This window comes from Danio aesculapii, chromosome 3, assembly GCF_903798145.1.
Source record: "Danio aesculapii chromosome 3, fDanAes4.1, whole genome shotgun sequence".
Lineage (NCBI taxonomy): Eukaryota > Metazoa > Chordata > Actinopteri > Cypriniformes > Danionidae > Danio > Danio aesculapii.
In genome coordinates, this window is record NC_079437.1 from 47,884,420 (window position 1) to 47,911,520 (window position 27,101).

General features: G+C 35.0%; 1 protein-coding gene and 1 long non-coding RNA gene across 2 annotated transcripts in view; one reads left to right on the forward strand and one right to left on the reverse strand.

The window, feature by feature from the left end:
• Window positions 1–24,271, forward strand: part of sdk2a (sidekick cell adhesion molecule 2a) — a 332,315-nt gene extending 308,044 nt beyond the window's left edge. Inside the window, exons 38-44 of the mRNA XM_056452811.1 lie at window positions 14,972–15,109; window positions 17,119–17,301; window positions 17,384–17,509; window positions 17,774–17,938; window positions 18,019–18,159; window positions 23,581–23,725; window positions 24,268–24,271. Of these exons, the coding sequence (XP_056308786.1) occupies window positions 14,972–15,109; window positions 17,119–17,301; window positions 17,384–17,509; window positions 17,774–17,938; window positions 18,019–18,159; window positions 23,581–23,725; window positions 24,268–24,271 (902 nt within the window). The remainder of the gene's footprint in view (window positions 1–14,971; window positions 15,110–17,118; window positions 17,302–17,383; window positions 17,510–17,773; window positions 17,939–18,018; window positions 18,160–23,580; window positions 23,726–24,267) is intronic.
• On the reverse strand, window positions 2,314–11,739 carry LOC130221593 (uncharacterized). Its single transcript, XR_008836293.1, has 5 exons — window positions 10,477–11,739; window positions 9,933–10,044; window positions 4,329–4,380; window positions 3,980–4,068; window positions 2,314–2,702 (listed from the first exon to the last, which is right to left on the reverse strand). It is a non-coding gene; the product is annotated as an uncharacterized LOC130221593 (long non-coding RNA).
• Window positions 24,272–27,101: the final 2,830 nt, after the last annotated feature.

Here is a 27,101-nt window from a genome sequence, read left to right on the forward strand (position 1 = left end):
GAACAAGATCAAATGTCAAGTCAAATGGCTTTGTCATGTTTTCTTATGACAATTTACTCTGTACATTTTTTCCAATGCAAAAAAGTCAGAATTTGGAGACAATGCTAAAATAGTAAATAAAAACTACAGTAAAGTACAAGACACTGAATATGTATGTTTCACATTTTACTGCATATGCTCTTTGCAATTCTAATTTATTGACAGCATTTTGCAAAAGAATAAATACACCCTTATTTACAACAAACATAAACTTCCTTTGGGTAGAGCTGTGCACAACTGTAAACAATATTACAATACATATTGGAACTGAACCTACAACATGCACAGGTCTGTAAATAATTCATGAATGTTCAATTAGAAGACATTTTCAGAAAGAAAAAAAAAGATTTAAACATTTTTATAAAATTTGCTTGACAGAAGTAATGAAATAAGGACTGTTAGTTTTATATGGAATGACTATTCAGCATTCACAAGTTTAGTTAATTTTGACTGACATGACATGAGCAAATGATAATGTTATAAAACAGCACAGAGTTGTATGAAAGCAAATGCATGTCCAAAAGCATTTGCAATTTGTTGGAAGAAATGAGAAACTGCTACTATGATGTGCACAAATGACTAATTGTTTTGAGAAATGCATTAAATGTTGTGCAAATGTAAATAGTGTTGTGAGAAATGCACCAAAATGACTGGGAAAAACTGTAAGACACTTTTATTTTTTAAATATATTTATTTATGTTTAAATTTTTCCTGGATTACCAACTTTTAAGTATCTGTTTTCTGTAAGTAGTAGGTGTTTTCAGTGACAAAAAAAACTTGCAACAACTTTGATAAAACCCTACAACCATTATAAACTTTGTTCTGTTGTAAAAACAAAATAGACAAAACAGGTATTGACTTAAGCAGACCCACATCAATTACAAGTATTACAAGTTTCATGTCAACTCTCCATTCAGTTCCTAATGAAGTAACCCACCAACTGTAACTCTTAATTGCTCACCAAAGTCAACTTTTACTCTTACAGTGCCCTCCATTTATATTGGCACCCTTGATAAATATGAGCAAAGATAGCTGCGAAAAAAAGTGTCTTAACCTTTTGATTATTTGTTCAAAAAATTTACAAAAAAACTGAAGTTGCTTGAGTTTGTTTTTAGATGAGAGCAAAGGCTTTTTTTTTTTCCTTGAAACCATTTTCTTTGGCGACTTTGGTGATGCCAGATTGTAGATTTTGACTCTTTCTGACCTTAAGCTGTGATTCTTGGGACATTTTATTATGAAGTATCATGAATTCTTCCAGATTCACAATACTTCTAGTTTGCTGGACTGTGTTAATTATTGCTCTAATTGTGTAAATGAGAATTTATAGTGTTTCTATAAGTCACATCCAACTTAATGTATTATTATTTTTTTTTTTAGGCTCAACAGACTTTTGCAACAAAATACAACTCAGTTCTATGCTTTTTACCCTTTGAGATAAAAGTAGTTTCCTATGCTTTTCTTGTATGGATTCATAAGGGTGCCAATAATTGTATGCACATATACAGTGTTCAGCATAATTGAGTACACCCCACTTTGAAAAGGAATATGCATTTAAACAAAACAGATTTATTAAACAGATATATTTATTAAAATAATATTTTAGTCACCAAACATATTTAAAAATTGAAAGATAATACTTTTTGATTTTTCATTTTTTTTTTTGCTTCTCGATTTTCCCTTTTTTATATTTGTGTTTAATATTATTCTATAACATATAAATTTGCGTGTACTAGCTTTTAAACAGTTATCGTAAGTTATTTTGTTAAGCTCTATAATTGGCTTCAGTACTGACTAATCTAATATATATGCACAAATATAATATGCACTGAAAAAAATAATATGCTAGATCTACTTAAGAATAAAGTGCATCATTTTTGCATCCCTCTTTTTAAGCAATTTTCACATTAAATTTAAAGCAATATTAACTAAAAATCTTTAGTTGGTGATACTTAATTTTTTGAGTGTTCTAGCAAATGGTTTTGCTCGAATATATTGGTTGGTGTAACTTAATATTTTTAGCAGCTTTTGTTTACAAATTTAGGCTATTTCTACTATTAAAGTTCTGTTTACCCAATTATAAAATCTTAAGCTCATTTTAGCTGAAAATGTTTAGTTCCTCAACATTAAAATACTAAGTCACTTATCAGTTTACTTACAGTTAGCTATACATTACCAAGGGTGGAAGAAACAACAGATAACAGGGTTAAAGTAAAGAACTTCTTTATTAGACAAATGCATCTTAAAACACTTCCTAAAACATTTTAGGTGTTCAAAAAAATGCAAAAATGTTTAAAAATCTACTGCTTTAATAGAAACAATTGTTCAAAAACAGTTTCAGGAGTATTCTTAAAAGTAGCGTTCAAAGCTGTGCTTGTCAAACACTCAATATAAAAAAAGACTATATTACATTACTGGGCAGGTTCGAACCTTTTACAGTCTATGGTTCGAACCCTGGCTGGGTCAGTTAGTGTTTCTGTGTGGAGTTTGCATGTTTTCCCCGTGTTGATGTGGGTTTCCTCCGGGTGCTCCGGTTTCACCCACAAGTCCAAAGACATCCAGTATAGGTGAATTGGGTAGGCTTAATTGTCCGTATGTGTGCATATGGTCACAGTTTTTGGTATGTGCTCTCCAATGTCCTGCTTGTTCGCTTCCCCACAGGTGTCCTGAAAAAAAAACAATAAAACAAAATGTATATTATGCATCATTTCATAAAAAATGAAAAAGGCACAGCCAATTAAAAAAAAAATGGGGGGTAAAAGAAACCGAAAAGACAATCAGAACCTGGAAGTCAGAACTTTTCTTCAGTAGAACAGTAAAGAAAATTAACTTAAACTGTGGTCTTTGTTTACTAACTTTTATCTGCTAACTAGCATTTTATCAAAGACCACAGGTGCTTCAGTTACAAATATTCTTTACTGTTCTACTGAAGAAGAAAAAAGTTGATGATTGTGATTAAAAAAACTGGAAATTTTCAATTTTTTCTCAATTTAAGATGACTAAAATCACTCAAATATATAAAAAAATTTCTCTTTCTAAATTGACATTTTACATGCTCAATTGTATTTTCAGATTTGCACTTAAAACCTGTTACAAAAGTCATTGTACAAGTGAACTAAATGAGCTACATTCACTAATCAGGTAATGTGTAATCAGCTTCTCGAGGTTCTCAGACAGGTACACAGTCAGACATCATATCACCACCTCCCAGCGAATATCCACACTGTGAGTGCAAATAGAAAAAAATATATAAATAAATTGTAATATTTTAAAATGCATTACATGGTAATGACAATGAACATCTAAGATTTAAACGCTAAAACAGGCCAGAAGAATTTTCAGTAAACAATACCTGCTCCAGCAATTTCATCACATCACAGAATTTGCATCCTGCACTTCCTCCCTTTTAGTGAAATAAATGAAAGAGCTGTTCTGTGTAATTGTCCAAATTTTCAATGAAGGTAGACTCCACATCAGCAGCCATCAATCCTTTGAATTTATCTTTGATCTTAAATTTTTTTTTTTACAAATTTTACTTATATTTACTTAAAAATATACTTTCATTTTTAACTAAATCGAAAAAACTATACAAAAAACAAACAAACAAAACAATACAATAAAACTTTTAAGTTTTAAAAAAATCAGGCGGTACTGAAATTTTTATAATGAGAGTATACCAGCATTTCCCACTATGTTCACATGCTCAACAGTGTTTGGCCACAATGATAATCGTTTAAAGCTCAGTAAAAAGCACCTTATCAGATACAAACAGAAGCAGATATATAATAGATCAGCTGACAGAGCTGGCTTCAAACACTCCTGTGTGGATCAGTGTAAGAGCATGGTGAAAAAGCTAGCAGTAAATGCTGGTATCATCACATTTTTTACATTTCAAATTTGACAAAAATGAAAATTTTTTTTTTTTAAATTACAGATAAAATACCCGAGTTAAATTAAAATGTGCAGGCAATCTTAGCATCAGCAGGTCGATGGGTGGGCTGTCCTCTTTTTCCTAAAATGAAGATCTGGAATCTGGAATGACAATCACAACATGGCTATGAAAAGCATCTGACCAAAGAGTCATGTCTAATCTGTAAAGAGGTCTGCTTTTCTTAGACCTTTTTACAACACAATTTGCATTGCCACTTAACATTGTTTTTTTTTTTTCTCACTGGGTGTTATCAACTGATTTAAATATTTCTGTAACACAAACAGACAGATTTACACATATTCAATATATGCACACAGAGATATCTTACATAATCTTGAGAAATTATTGTAAAAGCTCTTACCTTGATTCCAAGTCAGGTGATCCACAGTTATGTTGTTTCATTCACAAAATGACTATTAAATAAAAATCAGACAGATTCAAGTTACAAATTGATATTATTTTGTTAATGAATCATTAAATCATCCATGTCAGTTATTGATAAATGAAGCTAATGTATACATACATCAGTGTGTTAAGCATATTTTGAATTTAAGTACAGGTAACGTTATGTATTATAACTGAAGTAATAGGCTGTCAGTTATTCAGTCTTGTCAGTGACTAGTTATCTGTCGTGTTGTTTGATTAATGTTAGCAGTATTACATTATATACTTTAACGTTGGGTCACAAAGGCCCATATTAAATAATTTAAGACAGCTACTGATACGCAAAAGGTTTTATTATAACATGTTTTAAAAAAGTCTATAAAAACCTTCGCGATGACAATAATACACTAACGTTACAACGCAAGCCAGTACTAGCATTTAGCAACGAGGGGGAGCGCACCAAGATGGCGCCTATGTAAGACGTGGTTTTAGTAGCTCTTAAACCTTATCTGCAATTCTTGACCTAACTTGCCTTCATGACTGTATAATAATAATTTAGCTCAACGAATTTAATACTTATGAACCCTACTTTTTAAGAGTTTTTTTGTGTGTACAACAAGTGGATTTATGAACATTGACTGAGCTCGTCTGTTACCTAACTGATATAGGCCTAGCAACAAGGAAAAGTTTTCACAGTTTGCTATGGAAGATGCTTTAGCAGTAAAGAGACAACATAATTATACCAAAACAACAGGGGAAAAGGACGATTTTGATTCATCATCAACAACACTACCTGAAACTCCGACGAAGAGTCCACATGCAAAGATGCGACGTCACACAGAAAATTTGGGGAAGAAACAAGACGATTTTTTGGAGAAATTGGTGGCAATTGAACAATCTGTTTCAAACAACTCGAGCTGCATCACTGAACTCGTGTCTGACACGATTGCTAACAAAGCTGACTTAGCCGTTGCCAAATCAAGTGCGATAAAGGATCAAGTTACATCCTTAAAAACAGAAAATAAACAACTCTGGGAAAAGATGGACGAGCTTGAGTCGTACAAAAGGCGGTGGAATCTTCGGATTGGTGGTATCCCTGAAGTAGAAGGAGAAAACGTAAAAATGGAGGTAATGGAAATACTGCGGCTCGTTTCACCATGTTTATCTGATGTTCTGCAATCCTCAATCGACGTTCCTCACAGACTCGGTAAGAAAAATCTGACACATCCTCGTCGCATTATTGTGCAGTTCATGTCTCGTACGCACCGTGACCTCATCTGGACCGACGCGAAGCGCTCTGAAATCCTCAAACAAAAAAATATCAGAATAACGAAGAACTTGACGCAACGTGCAAGAGATGCTCGGAACAAACTGAGGCCGCTCTTCAATCAAGCTAGACTGGAAGGTAAACGTGCAGGGTTTCAAGGCTCTACGGCTGTCATTGACGGAAAAAAAGTCACTGTTGACGATATTTAAGTGACACACCTGAACATTCTAATGTCAAAACTTACACTCTCTTTGATTTTGCTAAATGCTGGGTTCTTTTTTCAAACTAGAAAAACGAAAATACGTTTATAATGATGAGGAAGTCTGGACAAGTGTTGCACTCATCTTTTTTCCTTTACTCTAACTTGTAAAAGACGTTCTTCTAAGTACAGTAGTTCTACTACTTGAATCGTTTCAGAACTCGTTCAGTTTGTTATGTTATTTAGTTTGTCTTGTTTTTCGCTTAATGTTAGGGGAATTAGGGACTTAACTAAACGTAAAGCTTTATTTCTTTTTTGTAAATCAAAAAACAGAGATGTCTTTTTTTTGCAGCAATCGCATTCAAACGTGAAAGATGAATCTTTTTGGTCAAACCAGTGGGGGAGAAAAATTATGTTTTGTCATGGTTCTAATAACTCAGCCGGAGTTATGACTTTTTAATCCACAGTTCAAAAACACTTTACTTGAATCACATTGCTCAAATGAAGGCAGGTCGTTAATCACTGTAATTCAGTTTAGAGAAAACATTGTTATTCTTACAAATGTATACGGCTATAATAGGTCCAATCTAAACTCTGTGTTCTTTTCAGACTTAACTGTCAAACTAACTTCTTTAAAAATAAAATATCCATCCTCAACAATAATTACAGGTGGGGACTTTAATGAAGCTCCTGATCTTTGCTTTGATAGGTTTCCTCCAAAATATGACAATAATACGCCCAATAAAATTATTAGTGATATTTGCTCTAATCTTTCTTTAGTAGATATTTATAGTTTCTTACACAATGACATTTACTCTTCTTTTACCTGGTTTAAATCTGACCTGACACAGAAATCACGTATAGATTTTTGGTTAATATCTGATTGATTGATTTGATTTCATCTGTTAAATCTTGCAGTATCTCCACTGCCCCATTAACTGATCATGCAGGTATTGAATCTGTAGTTCATCAAGAAAGCCTGGATATTGGAAATTAAACACCTCTCTATTACAGAACTCTGAATACTGTTTGGGGATTAAAAGCATAATTGACTCTTTTAAAAAAAACACAATCAACTCTCATATCTTAAATTGGGAATTATTAAAATTTGAGTGTCGCAATTTTTCAATAAAATTTAGTAAAAAATTGTTAAAATCTAAGGGACTATATTATGAATCCTTAGTAAAGGAAATTAATCATCTTGCATGTATTACTTCCCCATCTGATACAGAGACAGAAAAATTATACACATTAAGAGAAAAATTAAACACTTTCTATATTGAAAAGGCAAAAGGTGCCTTTATTAGATCTAGAGCCAAGTGGTTAGAAGCTGGCGAAAAAAATTCAGCTTACTTCTTTAACTTAGAAAAAAACGGGGTGAAACAAAAAAAATAGTTCTTTGTATATTGATAATAATGTAGTAACAGATGAAAAAAACTATTTTAAAATTTGTTTCAGATTTTTATCAAAAGTTATACACATCTAATTTTAACTCTGTCTCAAGTGATCTTTTTTTTTAGTAAATTAAAGCATTTTATTCCTTGCATAAGCAAGGTTTATAAAAACCTCTGTGAAGACCAAATGTCTTTAAGGGAATTGGATGATATCATTAAAAAACGCCTTCCAATAAAAGTCCAGGACCTGATGGTCTGCCTTTTGAGTTTTATAGAGTTTTCTGGGAAGATCTAAGAGACTTAATTTTAAATATGTTTAACGAATGTGCTGCCAATAGAGAACTTGCAGAATCAATGAAACAATGAGTAATTACTTTGATTCCAAAACCAAATAAAGACAATCTTTACTTGGATAATTGGCGTCCAATTACGCTACTCAACTCAGATTACAAATTCTACTAGGTTAAAACCATGTTTGGAGGAAATCATATCTCCCTCCCTATCTGGATTTATGAAGGGAAGAAATATCTCAAATAATATTAGATTGGTATTAGATCTGCTGGATTACTCTGAGTTAGTAAATGAGGAGGCTATAATTTTATTTTTAGATTTTTACAAAGCCTTTGATACAGTTGAACAGTTTTATGTATCAGACACTTAATTGTTTTGGCCCAACCTTTAAAAAAAATGATGAAGACATTTTATTATAATATTTCAAGCAGTGTTTCTTTATCCAGTGGTACTTCTCGTTTTATTATTCGGAGAGGCATAAGACAAGGGTGCCCAATTTCACCATTTTTATTTTTATTAGTTGCAGAAACCCTAAATCTTTATACTGTACATTGTTCCCAAATTGAAGGTATTGAAATAGGAGATACCACATTAACTATCAGCCAACTTGCAGATGACACCTGTTTATTCTTAAAAAATAAAGATCAGGTCCCAGTTATTTTGAAGGCTTTTAAGCTGTTCTCTGATGCATCAGGTCTGCTAGTTAATCAATCCAAAAGTGAAATAATGACTATACACCAAACAGATGATCTAAGCATAGCGGGAATACAAGTTAAAAAGGCAGTTAGATATTTAGGTATTGTAGTTAGTAAATCAACCTCAGAACGGATTACAGAAAACTTTTCACAAAGGCTACAAAAGACAAATAATATCTTTAATTGCTGGCTTCAAAGGAATTTATCTGTTCAAGGTAAAGTGCTGATCTCAAAAGCTGAAGGTATTTCCAGACTTGTATACCCTGCACTGTCCCTTTATGTAGACTCTAAGATGTGTACCAGAATTGACAAAGTTTTATTTAAGTTTATTTGGAGAGGCAAAACAGAGTTGTTTAAAGAAAAACAATAATTAGGAATATATCAGAAGGAGGATTAAATGCATTAGATTTTGAAACTATTAACAATATCTTTAAAATCAATTAGATCAAGAATTGCCTTTATAACAATAATACCTTATGGTTCTCTATCCCCAATTTTATCTTTGAAAAATGTGGTGGCCTCCACTTTTTACTAACTTGTGATTTTAAGTGTTCTAAAATTCCTATTAAGATGTCCAATTTTCATAAACAAGCCTTGAATACATGGAAACTGATTTATAAGCATAACTTTCCCCCCCCCACTCATGTATTATATGGAACAATCAGTATATTTTATTCAAAAACAAGTCCATATTTTGGAATGATTATGTTAAAAAAGGATAAATTTTTGTTACAGACTTATTAAATCATGTAGGGGATACATATAATTACAATGAAATTATTAAAACTTTTGGTTTAAAAATTACTTTGAATGAGTACAAAAAATGTATTCATTGTATCTCCCCAAAGTTACTTCACCTTATTAAAACTGCAAAAATATATAACCATGTATCTGGTTCTCTTCCAGAGCTTACTGTTAAGGGCCTTTCTATCATGGATAAAAAAAATGTAATAACAATTATATCAGGAAAATCCTAACTGCAGATAAAAGTGTTCCTCCAATAGCAATGGTTAAATGGAAACAAGCATTCCCTTCATTCTTCTTTTCCCCAAAAATCTGGACAGATATTACAAAATACATAATTCCTAATAAAGTAAAAGAAACTAATTTTAAAATATTACATAGATATTATCCATGCAATGATTTTATTAGTAAGTTTAAAGAAGGTTTTTCACCCTTGTGTTGTTTTTGTAAAATGGAACCGGAAACAATCCTTCATTTTATTTTTCAGTTGCAGTTACACAAAACGGCTTTGGTCCCAAGTTTCCTTACTTCTTTTTGAAGTGTTTTATAAATTTATCAATATAACTGATATAATGGTTTTATTTATGGATTGCAACTCTGGAATATTGGAAATGGACAAAATAACAAAAATTCTTATTTTATTTGGAAAGTATCACATCCACAAAACGTATGCTGACTGTACCAAATTGTAAACTATTCTTCATTGATCTAAATTTTTTTTATGAATCACTCACTTCTATATAGAGTAATACCAAAGCTATTAAGACATCCCAACTGGTAAAAAAAATACTTAATGTCCATGATTAATTTCTGTTGTTAATTCCCTTGTACACTGTTTTATGTATAATCATGTACTCCCCTGTTTAATCAATAAAAAAAATTTAAAAATTAAAAAAAAATTTAGCAACGAGAAGTTCGACTCTAAAGATTCGGCTCTTTTGGCTCGCTCCCGCTTCATATAGATTGACCCTTTTATTTGAGCCCAACTTACACTTCATGCAGCTGAAGATTCGGCTCGGCTCCCGCTTCAAATCATATGAGCCTTCTGTTTGAGCCCAATTTACACTCCCTGCAGCTGAAGATTCGGCTATACTCGTTTGGTACTGTGAGGGACCGAGCCAGCACGTATAGCAAGGGGCATACAAAAAGATTTTCAAAATAATTATTTTTAATAAAGTTCAAAAAAAAAAAAAGTTTCACAAAAATTAAAAAATAAATAAATGAAACAATTAAAACAAATTGAAAAATTAATAAACTAAACAAAGAAACAAACTGAGTTCAAACCATGACTAAACCAAAAACAGAACTCCTGAAATGACAAGACAGCACATTTATACCAAAGGGACTAGTCCACAATAAACAAGGAGGGGGGGGGGGGGGGGGGGGGGGAGACAAAACAGACAGTTCACAACCACAACAAACTAAGTCACATGTCTAATTACAAATCTAAACAATAATAACATAAAATCTAAATAAAGCAAAATTAAATATAAATCCGAAGAAATAAGCACTGCCAATCATTAAATGAAACTAACCTAAACATCAGCTCTCCCTTAAGCCATTAAGCCAATGGTGTCGGCAGGCGGAACCAAAAGGTGGCACTTTGCAGCACGTCGGCCCTTTAGCATGTCGGACCACACCCGGAAACCCCATTCCTCATTGGCACTGCAGCACGGTAACTTAAACTCAAAAGAAAACGAAATTAACAAAACATACAGTACAGATAACTAATTGTGTGCACCCAAAATAGTCATACATGTACTGTGAATAATAAAGAAACTAATGAGAAACAAACAGTGTATGTGTCTTATTTAAATCAGATATGAAAAGAAACGAAATAAATTCCATTTAACCAAACAAATAAATAATCTTAAATGAATGTGTATAATGCGCGCGCGCGTGTGTGTGTGTGTGTGTGTGTGTGCGTGCGTGCAGGCCTCACTGTCAGTGTGTGGCCACCACACTGGCCATCACAGGTACAATGCCGATACAAAACGGTTGCACAGATTTTGTTGTTATTATCGCGCGGAAACTTGTCGTGGTGATAGTATTACTGGTAGTATTGCAAACAGTAAGATATCGCCCTTCGCTAAAAGAACCATCATGTTTTCAAATAAGAAAAAAGACTAATAAAATCGGTCAAATCACCATTATTTAACTAACATTTGTCTCATGAAAGTAACGTAACTTTCAAAACGTACATTAAAATCAGAGTTAACACGTGTTGAGTCGAGCATGCACATTTATTAAAAGCGTCCATTCGTTATACTGTAAATTGCCATCTAAGCATTTAAACATGCAATATTTAGAAGCTGGCATAAAGGAAATATCATCTAACATTTGCAACTACTTACCAAAAGCCTTCTTCCGAGCAGATTTTCTAAAATGGACACCTCAAATTGCCCGCTGTGGTACAGTGTCACGTGGTAATCTGATGATCCTAAAATACTGGGTTTAATCATGGGTTTAATAGGCCTTTTTCACACTTCCTGGTTCCGGTAAGCGAAACGGCGGACTACAACATCCGGTTCCAATGGAACAGAGTGAGATAGAATGGCAGAGTCGTCTCGTCGCTGTTATTGCAGCGTTCCCGGCTGCTCCAGCTTAAAAAAAACAACATCCTTACCTCAAGTTCCACGAAAAGACATGATATGCCAGAGTACGCTCATGTGCAGTATGCACTTCAAAGCGGAGATCATTATGTTTCATCAAATATTGGTGGTCTTAGTTTTATTATGCTGTGAAATTATAATATAGACAAAATTCCAGTTAAGTTATCTGCCTTCTGCAAACAAGTGCTCTTATCAAGGTCATTAATATATAAGCATAATTTTCCCCCACATTGGAATAATAGACAACTAATACAAATGCAATTTTTTTACAACAAAATTAATTTGGTTATTCAGTTTTATAATAAAGATGGTATACTTTTCTTACAATGAATTCCTTTCTCATCACAGTGTTATTGTAGTTGTTATTGGTTCAATTCCTTCAGACCCATATGTTATTTAGTGGTGTTAATCAAGACCATCGTCTTTTGATTTTACTAAATCTTATGTTGGCAAAACTTGTTTAACAGTAAATACCAAGAGTAATAATAGAGCTTTTCCAACTCTTTTCCAAAAAGAAATCACTACTGTTCCTTATATAAAGTTTTATTGGATGTCTTTATTAAAGGGTGACTTGATTCGCTGAAAAAAAGTGTGGCTGTTACCACAGAAATATCAGGTTAAAAACAAAATTAAAGAAATATCCTATAAACTTCTCCACAGATTTTATCCAGCAAAACATTATTTACAAAAATTTTAAAGTGGAATTGATGTAAATTGTATTTTTGTAATGAATACGAGGAGACGGTTTTACACTTATTTTGGCATTGTACATACTCAGTCAAAAGGAAGAGCTGCAAACAATTATTAACAATTTTCAGTGTTCAAAACCTCTTTTATCATTGAGGGAAAATGTACTTTTTGGCTTTACTGTCTAATTTACTAATAAGCAACCAAATTTTAAGGTATTGATCACTGAACTATGCTTGTGTATTACCAGCATCAGAGACTCTTTGAACAAGGAAGCCTACCCACTTTAAAAAACTGTGAACTCTATAATGTATTTATATAATTATTACATATTTTGTATATTTGTATTTTATTTATAATTACCCCCTGGCATGTATGTTTTTGTGTTGTAAAATGTTATTTGCTGTTCTTTAAATAAATAATAAAAACTTAATAAAAAGCAGATGAACAAAATGAACTGAAACATGAACTAACTTTAACCTGAAGATTCAGAAACACACCCTATACGCTACAGATGGACTGTTTTGAAGATATTTGCTTTAAAATTGGCAAATTTAGTAATTAGTGTTAAACTGTAGTGCTTTAATAAAATCGTACTCAAACACTGATCACAACAACAATCATCTTTATTTTTTCGGCGAGTTGGAGCTAAATTATGTTTCCAGACTTGAGTAAACCTTACGAGCATTAGGCAACCTGTCATTACGGGGCTCCTCTTTCGCATTGACCGATAGCAACTGTATCTGACCCTGAATACAAAGGAAGGAGGGGGTTAGCACAGCTTACGGACAACTACTAACATAAAACTAATCCTGCTGGATGTTAAATAGTTATTTCTGCTAACGAATGGCTTGAGTTAGCAGATCTTATGCTGTTGGCTGCGCACTGTCACCTGACGTTGCAAACGCTTTGTGTAAGACACATTTTCTGCACAAATTCCTTTTAAATGCTGCTTTATTTAGGCTACATCAGTTCATTAACCAAGCGAACAACCTGTTCTTGTCCAAATTAAGGCAAAGTTGAAATTAAGGCAGAGTGAAAATGTCATCCGACGTCCTGAGGCTGTCATGTTTCTGCGACTGTCAGCGAAACCGGAATTAGCTGGGCATTGCTTCGGGAGGGCGCTTCCGGTATTCAATTCTGCTGTGTCTATTGACTAAACCTCAAATTATTGCTAACTTTACTAAAAATTGCTACTTGTTTTTCTTTATTAAATAAAGTAAACAGTAAAATCAATATTTTATGTAACAATTGTAGTTTAAAATTAAGCAATGTCCAAAACTAAACTTTTAAATTGAAATCTGTTTGTTTTAATGAGCCATATTTACTGTGGCTGGATATCATTTTTTACTGTGTGGTATAGCTTCCTATTAAAAATATGAATTTAAAAGACCATATGCTTCCATATGCTGAGCACTGTATTTAACCAAGATAATTGTTTACCAATAAAACAATGTGCTTCCAGTTGTTTGTTCTCAAGGTGATCACATAATTTGGTAATATATTTTAAAATTAACATCCAAAACCAACAAAAGGAGCTTCAGGGGTAATTAATTTGTCAGATTCAAACAAATCATCAGTCCAAGGCATTCAAAAAAGTAGTAAACTAGTTAAAATGCTTCTATCCACATGACTAGCATATTAAAAACATGTGTGTACTGTTTTTATAAGACTAGCTATGTGATTAAAGATTTATTATTTTTTTTAAAAGATCACTACTTTTTTCAAGATTACCTTCACTGAAAAAAATCTTCATTGCATTTACTAAATTTATAAACAAACAAATTACATTTTGTAATGTTCAACTTATATAGTTTGTTTAACTTCAGTCCATATAAATAGTTTGCAACCCCTTACTTTAAAAAAAATATTGTAAATCTAAAGAATTTTTTTTCATTGTTGGACTGATGATTTATTTGCATATTAAAAAAATACTTTTAATATTGTTTTGCAATATTGAACAATACAGATATAATGTTTAAAGCTTGCTTTATTACATTTTTCACAAGGTTGTCAATATTAGTAGAGGGTGTGTAGGTATAGTGTGTCCACTGTCATATTAGAGTGATAGAAACACAATAAGTCTCTTTTTTTAATGTTCTGACGTTAAAATAATATCCAAATCCCTCTCATTTTGAGGCCCATTGCAACGTAATGTGGGACTGCGGTTTCCCCACCCACCAAATTAATTGACAGCCATGTATTAACATGTCTCCGTAGTAACACGTATATTCATATCAACAAGACAGGACATGCACAAGGCAACTGGGATTAAAAGATCTGTTCAGCTCGCTGTGATCATCTGCACCTCAAGAATGAATTTTATAAGTTTAAAATTGTTTTTAAAAAGTGTATGTTTGTAATAATGACAGTAAAATGACTGTAATTGATCACCACAGCCACATGTCAGTATAATTATAAAAAAGACGATTCGTTACCAGCTTGTGGATGTTAAATCAGGTTTATTTTGTACATTAGCATAATAGATATCCATACTGCAGTGGATATTAATGTGTATCCTGTCACATTTGTCATGCAAAAACAGTGCAAAGTTAAACGTGGGTATGATGGGTATTTTGAGCTGAAACTTTACAGACACATTCTGGAGACACAAAAGACTTATATTAAATCTTAAAAAGTGATCAACTTTGAGTGCCCTTTTAACTTAGAGTCTAATGGAATCAATAAATTATAATAAACCTTCATTAAAATTGTGTTGGTTTCTCCACAGCTCCGAGTGCTCCCAACTTTATCCACTTCAGTGAACTCACCACCACCTCTGTCAACATGTCCTGGGGTGAGCCCAAGCAGCCCAATGGCATCGTGGAGGGATACCGCGTAGTCTACGAGCCCTGCACGCCCGTGGATGGTGAGAAACTACAGCACGCTAAAAGCTCTGGCAGAGCAAATTATTGGGAAAGCTTCAGTCAGTAGCTAATTTACACCCTTATATGCCTGCCGTGCTTTTTTAAACTTACAAATGTCTTAAATTTGCCCTTCAAATGTGTTCAAGATTTGGCATGTAATGAATGGCATTCTTCAGTGAAGTTCCCTTCCCTTTGCCCTGTTATTGAGTGAGGGACGGTTAAAAAAATGGCCAAGTGTGGTGCATTGGGCAAATTCCAGCGTAATTGGGATTAGAGAGGGAATGACTGTGGTTCCATAATGGCTCCAGAGTGGTCTAGCCTGAGGGAAAAGCAGATGTGCTGGGCTGCTGTTTACCAACGGCTTGTATATCTCAGGGGCTAAAGGATACGCCTCACAGCCAAAGGCCTAGCTTTCTCTATTAGTTTAACCCCTAAAGCATGACCTTAGGCAGTGTTCACACGTATATGAATTGGAGGCTAAAACCCTGAAAGTAGTCCCTTAAGTCCTCAAATGAAGCGCTGCATTATAGACACTTTGTCATTGTCATGGCACTGACAGGAAGATTTACTTTCCTTCTGACATGTTCATACAGGTACATATATGTTTAATACTAGAACTTCTGAGGCTGTCATTTTGAGCATTATTAGTTTTTGCAATTGATGAAATAAAACACACACATCTATAATTCCCTGAATTTTAGTAAACATGGGTATATTTCTTCTAGCATTGTTTTTTATTAAATTGAAAAAATACAAAAGAGTTCTTATTATTTCTACCTGGAACTACCATAGAAGTCAAAATGACCATAGACATTTCAGTGTCTGCTACTTTTCCTCGTGACTTTAAATATGTGTGCCTTTTTTGCCTAGCAACTTCCTGCTAATAAAAACATAACTTTATGTTGGAAAAAAAATAATAACTTCAGATATCTCTTTCAAAACAGCATATTCAGTGCCAAGAAAAAGCCTTCTCCCCTGTGAAAGTGAAAATAAAAGCAAGGTCAGACATTCGCGGGTGGTCCAATGTAACCTAACTATACATTTATAGGCTGTATTACAAAAAGATTTAATTAATTAATTAATTAAAACATCATAACAAACATTAAAAGATTACTTCATATATCTTTCATATATCTTCATATATCATACGTCTTTTATGAGAACCATCAAAATGACCGCTATGGTACTTCTAGTAGTTACAGAATTCTGGTAGTTTTTTGACACCACAGAAAACACCAGCAATCTTCCAAAAATATTCAGCTGTGAGCACATCTGTCAAGACAGTTGTTAGACCATTTTAAAAATGCAGTGATTGTTAAAAGTGTGGCACTCTTATTGAAAGCAACTGAAAAAAATAAGGTCGGCTTGGCATAAAATACTTCGGTGGACAAGCATTGGTGAAAAATTGGAAAGTCAGCACTGTGCATTGTAGGGTTGTTGTTGTATACTCCAGATTTTAACAAATGTACAGTAGTGAACATTTGAAGTGGGTTAAAAATCTTTTTCATTTTTTGTTCAATGCTTTTAGGACAGCTTTGATGAAAAGGTTTGAACCACTTCAAATGTTCACTACTGTAGAAGTTAAACCAGTTATTGTGTGCATACTGAAAATTTGCACAGTATGCATACATTTGCAGTATTTGTAGTATTCAAAACTTTTAAATAAACAATAAACAAATACTTTCTCTGCAATGTAAAGTCAATTAATAACATGCAAAAATGCAACCAGAATTATACTGGTTAAAATAAAAAATATAAAATTTAAAAATATATGTTAATATGCACTATAGTTCAAATGTTTGGAATCTTCTAAGTTTTATGTAGTTACTTGGAAACTGACTAGAATGTGAAAGAGAACAGAATTTATTATCTGTCAATGTCACAGAAATGGTCAGTTTGTCATTTAAGCCATCCTTGCTGGAAGCACAGAGTAAACAATGAGTGTTTCTATGTGTCAATGTTAGTACTTCACTTTAGCGTGGTATCTAGAGTTTGAGTGTTTTTTCTACAGACTCCTCTCCTCACACTTCAGGTGTCAGTAAGATTGTCACTGTGGATGTGAAGGGCAGTGCCCCCTTGTGGATGAAAATCAAAGATCTGGCAGACGGAGTGACCTACAACTTTCGCATCCGCGCTAAAACCCTTACCTATGGACCAGAGATTGAGGCCAACATCACCACTGGCCCTGGAGAAGGTACTTTCACCTCACATTCAGCTCAATGTTTACTATTACCTTGAACTGTATAATTTCTGATTTTCCTGTTTTATAAAAACAGGTGCTCCAGGGCCTCCCGGTGAGCCGTTTATCTCTCGATATGGCTCTGCACTCACGCTCCACTGGTCCAATGGGGATCCCGGACGTGCCCCTATCACACGCTATGTTATAGAGGCAAGACCATCTGGTGAGTTAAAAGAGAGAGAAATTTATCAACATGTTTCCATCAAAATATGTGAATTAGATTCATGCACAAAACTGGAATATCACGTAAAACTTTTGCAAATGAAGAATTTCACACCATTTCCAACCAATCAGTCAAAGAGAACAAAATGGTGGTTTTTGGAGGAATTTCAACATTTATGCACATCTTGGCTTATTAAGCATCATTAAGCATTGTTGAATGGAAACTTTTTTTAGAGCAGTAATAATGTTATTTCCCTACCAACAGATGAAGGACTTTGGGATATTCTAATTAAAGATATCCCTAAGGAGGTGACATCATATACTCTTAATTTGGACACACTCAGAGAAGGGGTTACTTATGATTTCCGTGTGATTGCGGTGAACGATTATGGCTACGGTTCTCCAAGTGCTCCTTCTCCTTCAATATCAGGTCAGTAAACTTGAACGAACATACCAGAAACAATATTGGGTTACTTTGTATAAAACCCATTTTTCTGCTTCTTTTTCCAGCTCAAAAGGTCTCCCCCTTTTATGAGGAATGGTGGTTTCTGGTGGTTATTGCTCTCGTGGGGCTCATTTTCATCCTTCTGCTTATCTTCATCTTGATAATACGGGGACAGAGCAAAAAATACACCAAGAAAACAGACTCAGGTGGGTTGATAAGGGAAAAGTAGTGAAAATAGATCCACAATTTTTTTTTCTCAATTACTTTGATTGCCCTGTCCCCGTCTGCTGACTCACGTGACTAAAGTGAGATGGACTCAAATTTACCTTCATTTTCTCATCATTGACGGGTATTGCTGTGGTGCTCTTAGAAAAAGTGATTTTCCACTTGAGAGAGGCTCAAGGAATCAATAGCAGCATCTGTTTGCTTCAATTGGCGCGGTCATTGCCATCAACATGACTGCTGACTTATTTTGCTGCCTCACAGGGAGACAGTCTTGCTGCCTCATGAACAATTACATCACTTGTCATCTGATGTCTCAGCTTAAGAAAAAGGTGGCCATCAAATCTCTTAAGTTAGTTTCACACAACCATTCAAAAATGGTTTTGCCAATTACAAAATGGATCACAACCCTTTAAGGCTGCGACACACTAAGCTGAAATCAAAAAACTAGCAGGAGAACAGATTGTGTTGTCTCTTTATGTCACAAGCTGGGTCAAAAATTGTGTTTTTAAAAACATATCAAAAACTACAACATACTGTGCCTGTGGGAGAGGAAAGACCATAACAATACCGAATGCTTGTCATTATGAATTTTAATGTCTTTTAATTATTATTTATATATTTGAAGCTTTAAATTGTAGTAGTCAACCATTTTTTTAAAACATTTGACAAATTGGCTGGCTACCACATACAGTTCCTGTGACGGTTTATGGGTGTGTGTATTCTTTCTGTACGTTATGTGTTATGCCATGTGTGTTGATGTGTGCGAGGGTATGTTGCTGCATCCCAATTCGCATACTTATACTACGCCCTAAAAGTATGTACTTTTTTGTAAAGGAAAAATATTTACTTTTGAGTGTGTAACATAAGAGTATGCAAGCTTTGGGACATATTACTTTCTCATTAACAGCTTGTTATGTTGCTGAGTTATGAGCCCTGTCAATCATCCACACATCATGCACATTTCTTTCATATTTAATTTCCTACCTTATTGGACAAGCAGCAGCATGTTAATCTTTAGTCTTTCATGCAGAGAAATCTCCTCAGGTCTTTGGCTAATTAAGCATTTAGACATTAATGTCCAAACACGTCTTTATATAAGTTCAGATAAAATAAAACACAGAAAATGTGATTTAAATATTTTCCAGTTGGCTAGCTATTAATTAACAGTCATACAAACATCTTTACCGAAGCCTTTCTACTTCATGTTTGGTCTCGCGTGTCCACAATGTTTGTAGATCATTTACACTTTTCACCCTCATTTGTAGTTCTAATCAAATTCACGTCTAATGCGCAATGTACTGTGAGCAATATCAGCGGTTAGAGTACGGCTGTTTCTACACTTCAAATTTTTACTGGAAATAGTAAACCGTCCAGGTACCTTTGGCATACTCTCTTCAACATACTACGATTTGGGACAAAATTCAATTTTTTATTTTTATTTTTTTCAAAAACACTTCTTTGTTTCTCTCTTTCATCCCTTTTGTACAATTTGAGACTTTATGTTCTGTTTCACTTACAATAATCATTACTCATTAGTGGATCCTCTCTGTTTTCAATGGTGACAGTTCCTCACTAAGTGGAAAGAAACTAGTATTCTATATTTAGCATATTAGCTGTTTTTTACATTCGTAATTCCATATGAACAGATCAGTTTGAAAGTATTCCCATTTAATAAACATTAGAAGAAGCATTTGTACACTGCAATGTTCACTGCTTGTTTTCATTACTTTCACTTTTGGCCCTCCCACACTCTATTCACTAAGTGTAAAGCCAATCTAAGTGATTGTGCTGTCTCAATGGCTTGGCGCCAACATTGCCAATCAGCCAAAATGCCATTGATAGGGTGCAATCAGAGTTTAAAGACACTCGATGATGGCCCAATGTTTGTTACATTTGACAAAAGAGCCATTTGACTGACTCAATCATTCTTTAGAGCAGGGGTCACCAATCTCGGTCCTGGAGGGCCAGTGTCCCTGCAGGGTTTAGCTCCAACTTGCCTTAACACACCTGCCTGGATGTTTCAAGTATACCTAGTAAGACCTTGATTAGCTTGTTCAGGTGTGTTTGATTAGAGTTGGAGCTAAAATCTGTAGGGCACCTGCCCTCCAGTAACAAGTTTGGTGACCCCTGCTTTAGAGATTAGATTAGAGTTTGTCAGATTGAGAAAGTGTTTTCCTTCTCCACCACTAGAAGTGTAGACTGTGGGCTCCATGTATGTTGCAACTTTTTACTTAGAGGTCTGGGGAGTTTGAGTTGTGTGCTGATCTGTGTGTGTGTGATGCATTCTCACATGGCTCTCTGTGAGACTGGTCATCGTTTAGTTCTGAGCCAGGGTCAGGGTTCTGGATGTGTCAGTAGCACAAGGGATGTGTTTGTGTAAGACACGATGGGCTTCTCTTAAGATTTGCCCCACCCGACCGGATCAGTTCGGCCCTGATCTATTTATTGCTTCACTGAAGTCCAGTGAGAACTGACATTCTGCAGGATGGAATACTACAAAGTTCATTTTGGCAGAGGTCACTGCCCTCCTCACCTGTGTAAAATCACACTTCAGCTCAAATCCGAGCTTTACAGATCAGAGGTCTGGCCTGAAAATGTGTCACTTTGTGTAAAAGCCAAAACCAGACCCTCTGAACTGGTGAACACTTAAGCATACTTTGGATCACGTTCCTTGTCAGAAAGCCTGCTTGATAGACTAGGAACTAAAGTTTGTTGCATGTTTCTAGGGGGGCCGATTTGTTAATGGGACCTGCTGTTATGTTCTCCATCATTATTGCTCCTGCTGATGTTGTGTTCTGTAATGTGTTCATCTAATACAAGTAAGTTTTAACCAGTGGCATCCAATACTTATGTAACATACATACTGATATGTTTTATGATGTCTTTATCGCCTATAATGTTCCGCTTTAGCGGTTATTTGTGGCCGCGATTGCCGCGATAATTCTGCTGAGTCATCGCCATTAGGCCACAGCTATAAATAGCTGTTTTGGACGGCCGATCAGCGTGCTCGCCTATACAAACGAACATTTCTTAGACTGTTTTTGTTAATTAGACTGTCACATTCATTCCTGACATTACTGTTTAGTATATTTGACTTTGATATGCACATTTAAAGATGAATGTTATTGTTGCCGTGTATTGTTTCACTTAATGTAAATGACAATTCATAGTCAATAATAATTTGTAATTATTTCTTTATTTGTTTTCCTTTGTAGACCATTACACCTTATTCATTACCCATCATAAAGCAATCTGATGCATATGTTGGAGGAAATAAATCTTTCAAACGTCTATACTGCTCCTGCTCTCCTGATTCTCTGACCGGAATCCGGTCCATATTTGGCCGCCTCAACCAGTGGAAATTTACATGTAGTACTGTTTACTACATTCCTTAATCAACCCATGCAGACACATTTGGACACAAAGGTCTTGATTGTGATCCAAATATTTTTTTAAACAAATGTCAATAGGGAATAGTATCCTGAGGAATATGTATCCCCCATCCGTTATGAGATAAATTATGGAGTTGGACTTAGGCCCTGTTTACACTAATACATTTTAGTTTTAAAACATAAGTTTTGTTACGATTATGCCTTCCATCCACACTACCCTGGAGTTTTCAAGCAGCGAAAAAAGAGCATTTTGTAAACGATGAAGAGGCCATTTTTGTTTAAAATGTTGCTGCTTAATGTAAGTGTGGATGGGGGAAAACAGAGACATCTAAAAACTGCAGATCTTTGCCGATTTATGTCTTGCATTTTTTTTTTTTGTAAGTTCAGACTTCGCAAGATTGATATGGAAAACAATCTCCCGAGGACACGACGGGTATAACGTCATTCACATCACCCTGGCTCCATTGTATCATTATCTTAACAATAAAATGAAAACATGATATGAGGATCTGCCTATTTTCATTTTGATATTAACAACTTAACAGACATCAAAAATTTTGAGGCCTTGTGTAGCTACATATTTATATGGCTGTCATCTTCATTGTATCATTGTATAACAAAACGGAGCCTATGACATAACTGACTTCTTTCACGTTCATTGAAAAATGCAAAACATAGTCTCTTTTGCTGAATATCAGTTTTAATAATCAATAAAGGCAAGCAATCAGTCAAATGTGCAGAATCAGTGTACGTTATTACATAAATTAATATATTAACTTAACTTTGCACTCAGCCAAAACACGTTACCTGAGAACAATAGATTCAAAAGACTGAAGAGTCGTTAGATATAGACCAGATGAATTAAATACCACGTTTAACAAATATAGTGAGATGAGATCCAGCGGTAATTCTTTGATGAACTGTCTGACGTGTGCTGCTCTCACCTGGGGAGCACCTGCTGATTGCCTGGAGCTCAGACGTCCGCATACGCTGTAGCGCATGACATTTTCAGCAGTGTAGTGTGGATGGAGATCTTTTAAGAAACGCTAGGTGAAATGCCAGTGTGGACATAGATCGTTTTCATTCTGAAATGCCATTTTAAAACTAAAACATATTATTTTATACAGGGCCTTAATAACTTAACTTTGTTAAATCAAGTCCTTGTGTGTGTGTGTGTGCGTGTGTGTGTGTGTGTGTGTGTGTGTGTGTGTGCGTGTGCGTGTGTGTGTGCGTGTGTGCGTGTGTGTGCTCAAGTCTTGAACCACTCGGATAATGCTAAAATTTTTCAGGTGATGTTTATGTAAAAATATGTTTATTATGTTATAGGTAGCTTTTACTTTTACTTCAGCAATAATATCACTACGGTATGTTCAGACCTACCAATAACCTAACAATGTGGAGACTTTGGTGACATTTGGTGGTATAAAAACATAAAAATATACATTTTACATTTCAATATCATTATTTGACTGATATTACTAATTGGCTTTTCGTGGCTGGGTGTGTGTGTGTGTGTGTGTGTGTGTGTGTGTGTGTGTGTGTGTGTGTGTGAGTGTGTGTGTGTGTGTAAGTGTTTGACATATTGACATGTGTGTATATTAGATCTGCATTGGATTTTTAAAATTGTTCTTATTGGGCAAATAAAACATAATAGTGTTTCAAATTTTGGTCTTTCCTATTCATTTCTTAAGCATACCCATTTTTGGCCAAATTAGGGAATTGATTTTATTTATTTGTGGTTTTTATTTATTTTCACATAACTTTGTTGAATGAAGTCATCAAGTCCTTTTTGGTGTATGTTCAGATGAAAAACTTTTGATAAAAATATCTTGCCATGTCTTGAACTACTCAGATTAAGGAAATAAATAAGCAATTGCCCAAAATGTCCTCCAGTATGCTTTAATGTGATCAGAACTGGTAGACTCTTAAGGTTATTGGATCAAATCAGAGATAAATTTGCATGAATTGATTCTAGGATGCTCATAGGCTGTCTTGTATCACTGTCTATAGGTGCTCACTCAAACTGCACATCCCTGCCCCTATCCCATGGAGAGATGGTGCGGCTGGATGAAGGACGCTTCCCTGCCCTGGAACTCAACAACCGTCGACTCTCAGTCAAAAACTCCTTCTGCCGCAAGAACGGAATCTACACACGGTTAGTATATGTTCATAATAATGCGTGATTTTCATTCATAACACACCATGTTGTCGCTTCACAAAAAAACCTTCACTAGCTAGATCAGTACTTTGTGGAATAGTTTGCTCAGCTCATTTATTTTCTTTGCGGTAAGCACTGTCAGTGTGCCGTTCAGGACATTATTTGTACAATGGGTTCAATTCCCAAATGGGTACAAACAAAGAGCCAGAAAGGAATTTATTCTGTCCACACACAGAGCTTTGGCCTAGCCGTTGATTTAATTCTACTTCAGGCATCCGTTAAATGGATCGAGCTGGTATGGATGTTAATGACAGTCACTCTTTTCAAATCTCCAACTGCAATCTGTCAGCTGAAAGAACACACCAGACTGTGAAAGCTGGACTACTCAGACCTCCCTCCTTTGTGTCTTATTGACATTCAAAGTGCATTGTGTAGAAATTGACCATTCATGTAAGCTGCTTCGACAAAGCATCTTTCTTCGCATTTTCTTGCGTTTAGATCAGACCATATTTATAATGGAGATATCGTGTGTCCTGTAGCTGAAGCTCTAAGAGAAAGATTCTGAAAAAAGTGAGTTATTCATTGACTTTTAGGCTTCACATAATTGGGATTTTTGTTTTTATAGATAATCTTTGGTTAATTGTTTTTGGAAGCTTGTCAGCAGCAACCCAAAGGTCCGACCCAAAATCCAATAGTTTTTTTCTTGTGATATTATCAATATTGTGACTAGCAATGACTACCAATGTATTTTCTGTAATGGATTGGAAATGAAATGCTCCAAACCCACAGCATAAACTGTCCAATCAGAATACACCTGTGGTTTAGAATAATGCAATTATGTAAACCATGGATTTTAAGATTTATTGCTGAGTGAGACTACACAGTTCTACAGAAAGAAATTTTAAATTAACCTGTTGGCAATCGTGCTATAGAAACTTGAGCAAATAATTTTAATACAGTGGTCTCATTCGGTGACTCATTTCAAATGCAAATTTCACAAACCTTTTCGTTTGTGTCAGGTTATCATTATTTATGAAGTGTCAGTCTACTTCATTTTTTCTGTCAGTCACACCATGCTTCAGGACTTTTACATACATGTTTGATTTGGTCATATTTACATGAACAACATAAATAATAATCTAAATCCTATTTGGTAAACTAATGAATTGAAGTTTCTTCACGAAGGAGTTTGCAGACTAATTGATTGGATGAAGGGATATGTCTGCTTTAAGTTTCCTCTGGTGGTAATTGGAAAAACCTCTCTGGGCCCATTATACTGGAATGTGCTGGGGGGTGGGGGGTGTTGTGCTGGTCCTCTGCCCAGATGCAGAGGCCCAAGATGGGGATCAAAGAGACTGGGCAGTGAAGGAGTACCTCTTTGGATGAAGTCTTGCTAATGAGCTCCCATCAAGATGGAGCCACAAGAGATATCTAGTAGAAAAGGAAAGGGTTTGGAATGGGGCGGAAGAGATAGAGGCAAGAGATGAGGGTTGATAAGAAGAATTGGAGACCTTGGGTCTTTTGAATAATTGAAGCCCCTCTCTGGATGTTGGGAGGCTGTTCGGTGATGCTCCGCCTCTGTGCTTTAGCCTTCCACAAACCTCAGCCTCCTCTGAATTTTAAACAGATACAATGTCATAACCCTCCCCACCCCCTAGGTCTCACGCTTTATTCCCAGGGGCCCAATTTTTGTTGGGACAACCCCTCCACCATCAAGGATTTCCATTAGTATACAGCTCAATCATGTTCCCCTTGTTCATTTTCAGGTTAAACAAAGCATCATATGTTTTTTATTGTGGGTACAATCGACTGGTAGATGCCATGTTTTTAAAAAACCCTCTTGAATATCAGATATCCTCGTTATTCATTAGCATGCTGCAATGTTCTTCAAAGCTACATCCCTGTGTGTGTGTTATTTCAGCTTTATTTATAAGCCAATAGAAGTAAAGTACTGAAGCAGGGCAGCTTAGCTGCCTCAGTTCAAAAGCTAACGTCTCCAGTGACTTTGGCTTTGAGCATATCAGACCACATTATGGCTAATCAAGTTAACCCATCTTGCCATGCGGCAATCCTTCTGGCTTTCTTTTTAACAAACACTGATCTGGTTCAAAGGAACTACAATCCAACCCCCTTAGCCCCAATGAGGGCTTGCTTTGCTGTCCCTTTCATTTCAGAAGACTCGTCATTTTTTGTTTTTCCTGGCCTGTGCAGACTGTCATATGAGTGTATTCATCCGGTCAAAATTGACTTTGAGAATTGATCCATAAGATTGCTGCATCATTGGGTCTTTATGAGTTCCTTGTGATGCCCTTTAAAACCCTGCATCCTGTAGTATAGACTTAACTGATTATTACTGTCTGTTTTAAGGGAAAAGCAACATGGAAATTTGATAAATATGGACTACGGTTTGTATTTAATGTATTTAAAGGTTAGTACTGAACATTGAATAGGTGTAAGGGGAACCGCTTAATAAAGCAAATTAAAAAGAACAAAAGTTGATAATTAGCCTTTAGATACCATGTATGTTTTATCCAGCATTAATCTGATATTATTTTGATCTCCCACTTTTTAAGAAGCAGAAGTTATCACTCCACCACCGCTGTAACTTTACTGATGACAATTCTGACTAATATGTTTCGAATTATGGATGTGCGAAACACACCCATGGTTGGTACTTCATCATAGTAAGTGGTGACAACCATCACAGTGAAAGTGCTACTGAAGCACAAACTCATGTCACCAAAGAATTTTAAAAATAACTGACAATCATATACAAACATGATAATCATAGATAACATTTTAGAAAGTTTGTGACAACCTCTATTTGTTTTCCAATACATACATTTGATTGACTGATTGGTTGGTTGGTTGGTTGTTTGAAAGCAAAAGTTGAAGTTATATGCCAGTCGTGTGGTCTTCGTGTGAAATCAGGCTACTTTTACACTGCTACCACATAATATTTTACATATTATTAGTCCACAGATAAAATCAATCTGAATAAACACAATTCTGACGAAACCTGAAACATCCAGAACAAATTAGGCATAGTTATTGCTGTGATTTAAGATCAAGTTGAATATCTATTGGCAGTGTTAAGCAGTATCGTCGCTACAAGCAGTGACACTAACTACATTTGGCGGTAATGTTTCTACTTTCTAAATAAAAAACTTTTCGGTAGCAAAGCTATTAGGCTATTTTAAGCAAATATCGCAGTAGTGTCCACACAAGCTACATTTACCGATCGCGGATCATTAGGTGATGCCACCGCCATCATGGAGCTGTGAAGCTGGTGTCTGGCCAATGAAAGTAAATCCATATGACAGCGAGAATGACAAATTCTTTTTTTTTAATACGTTTTTTGGTGGTCGAAAAC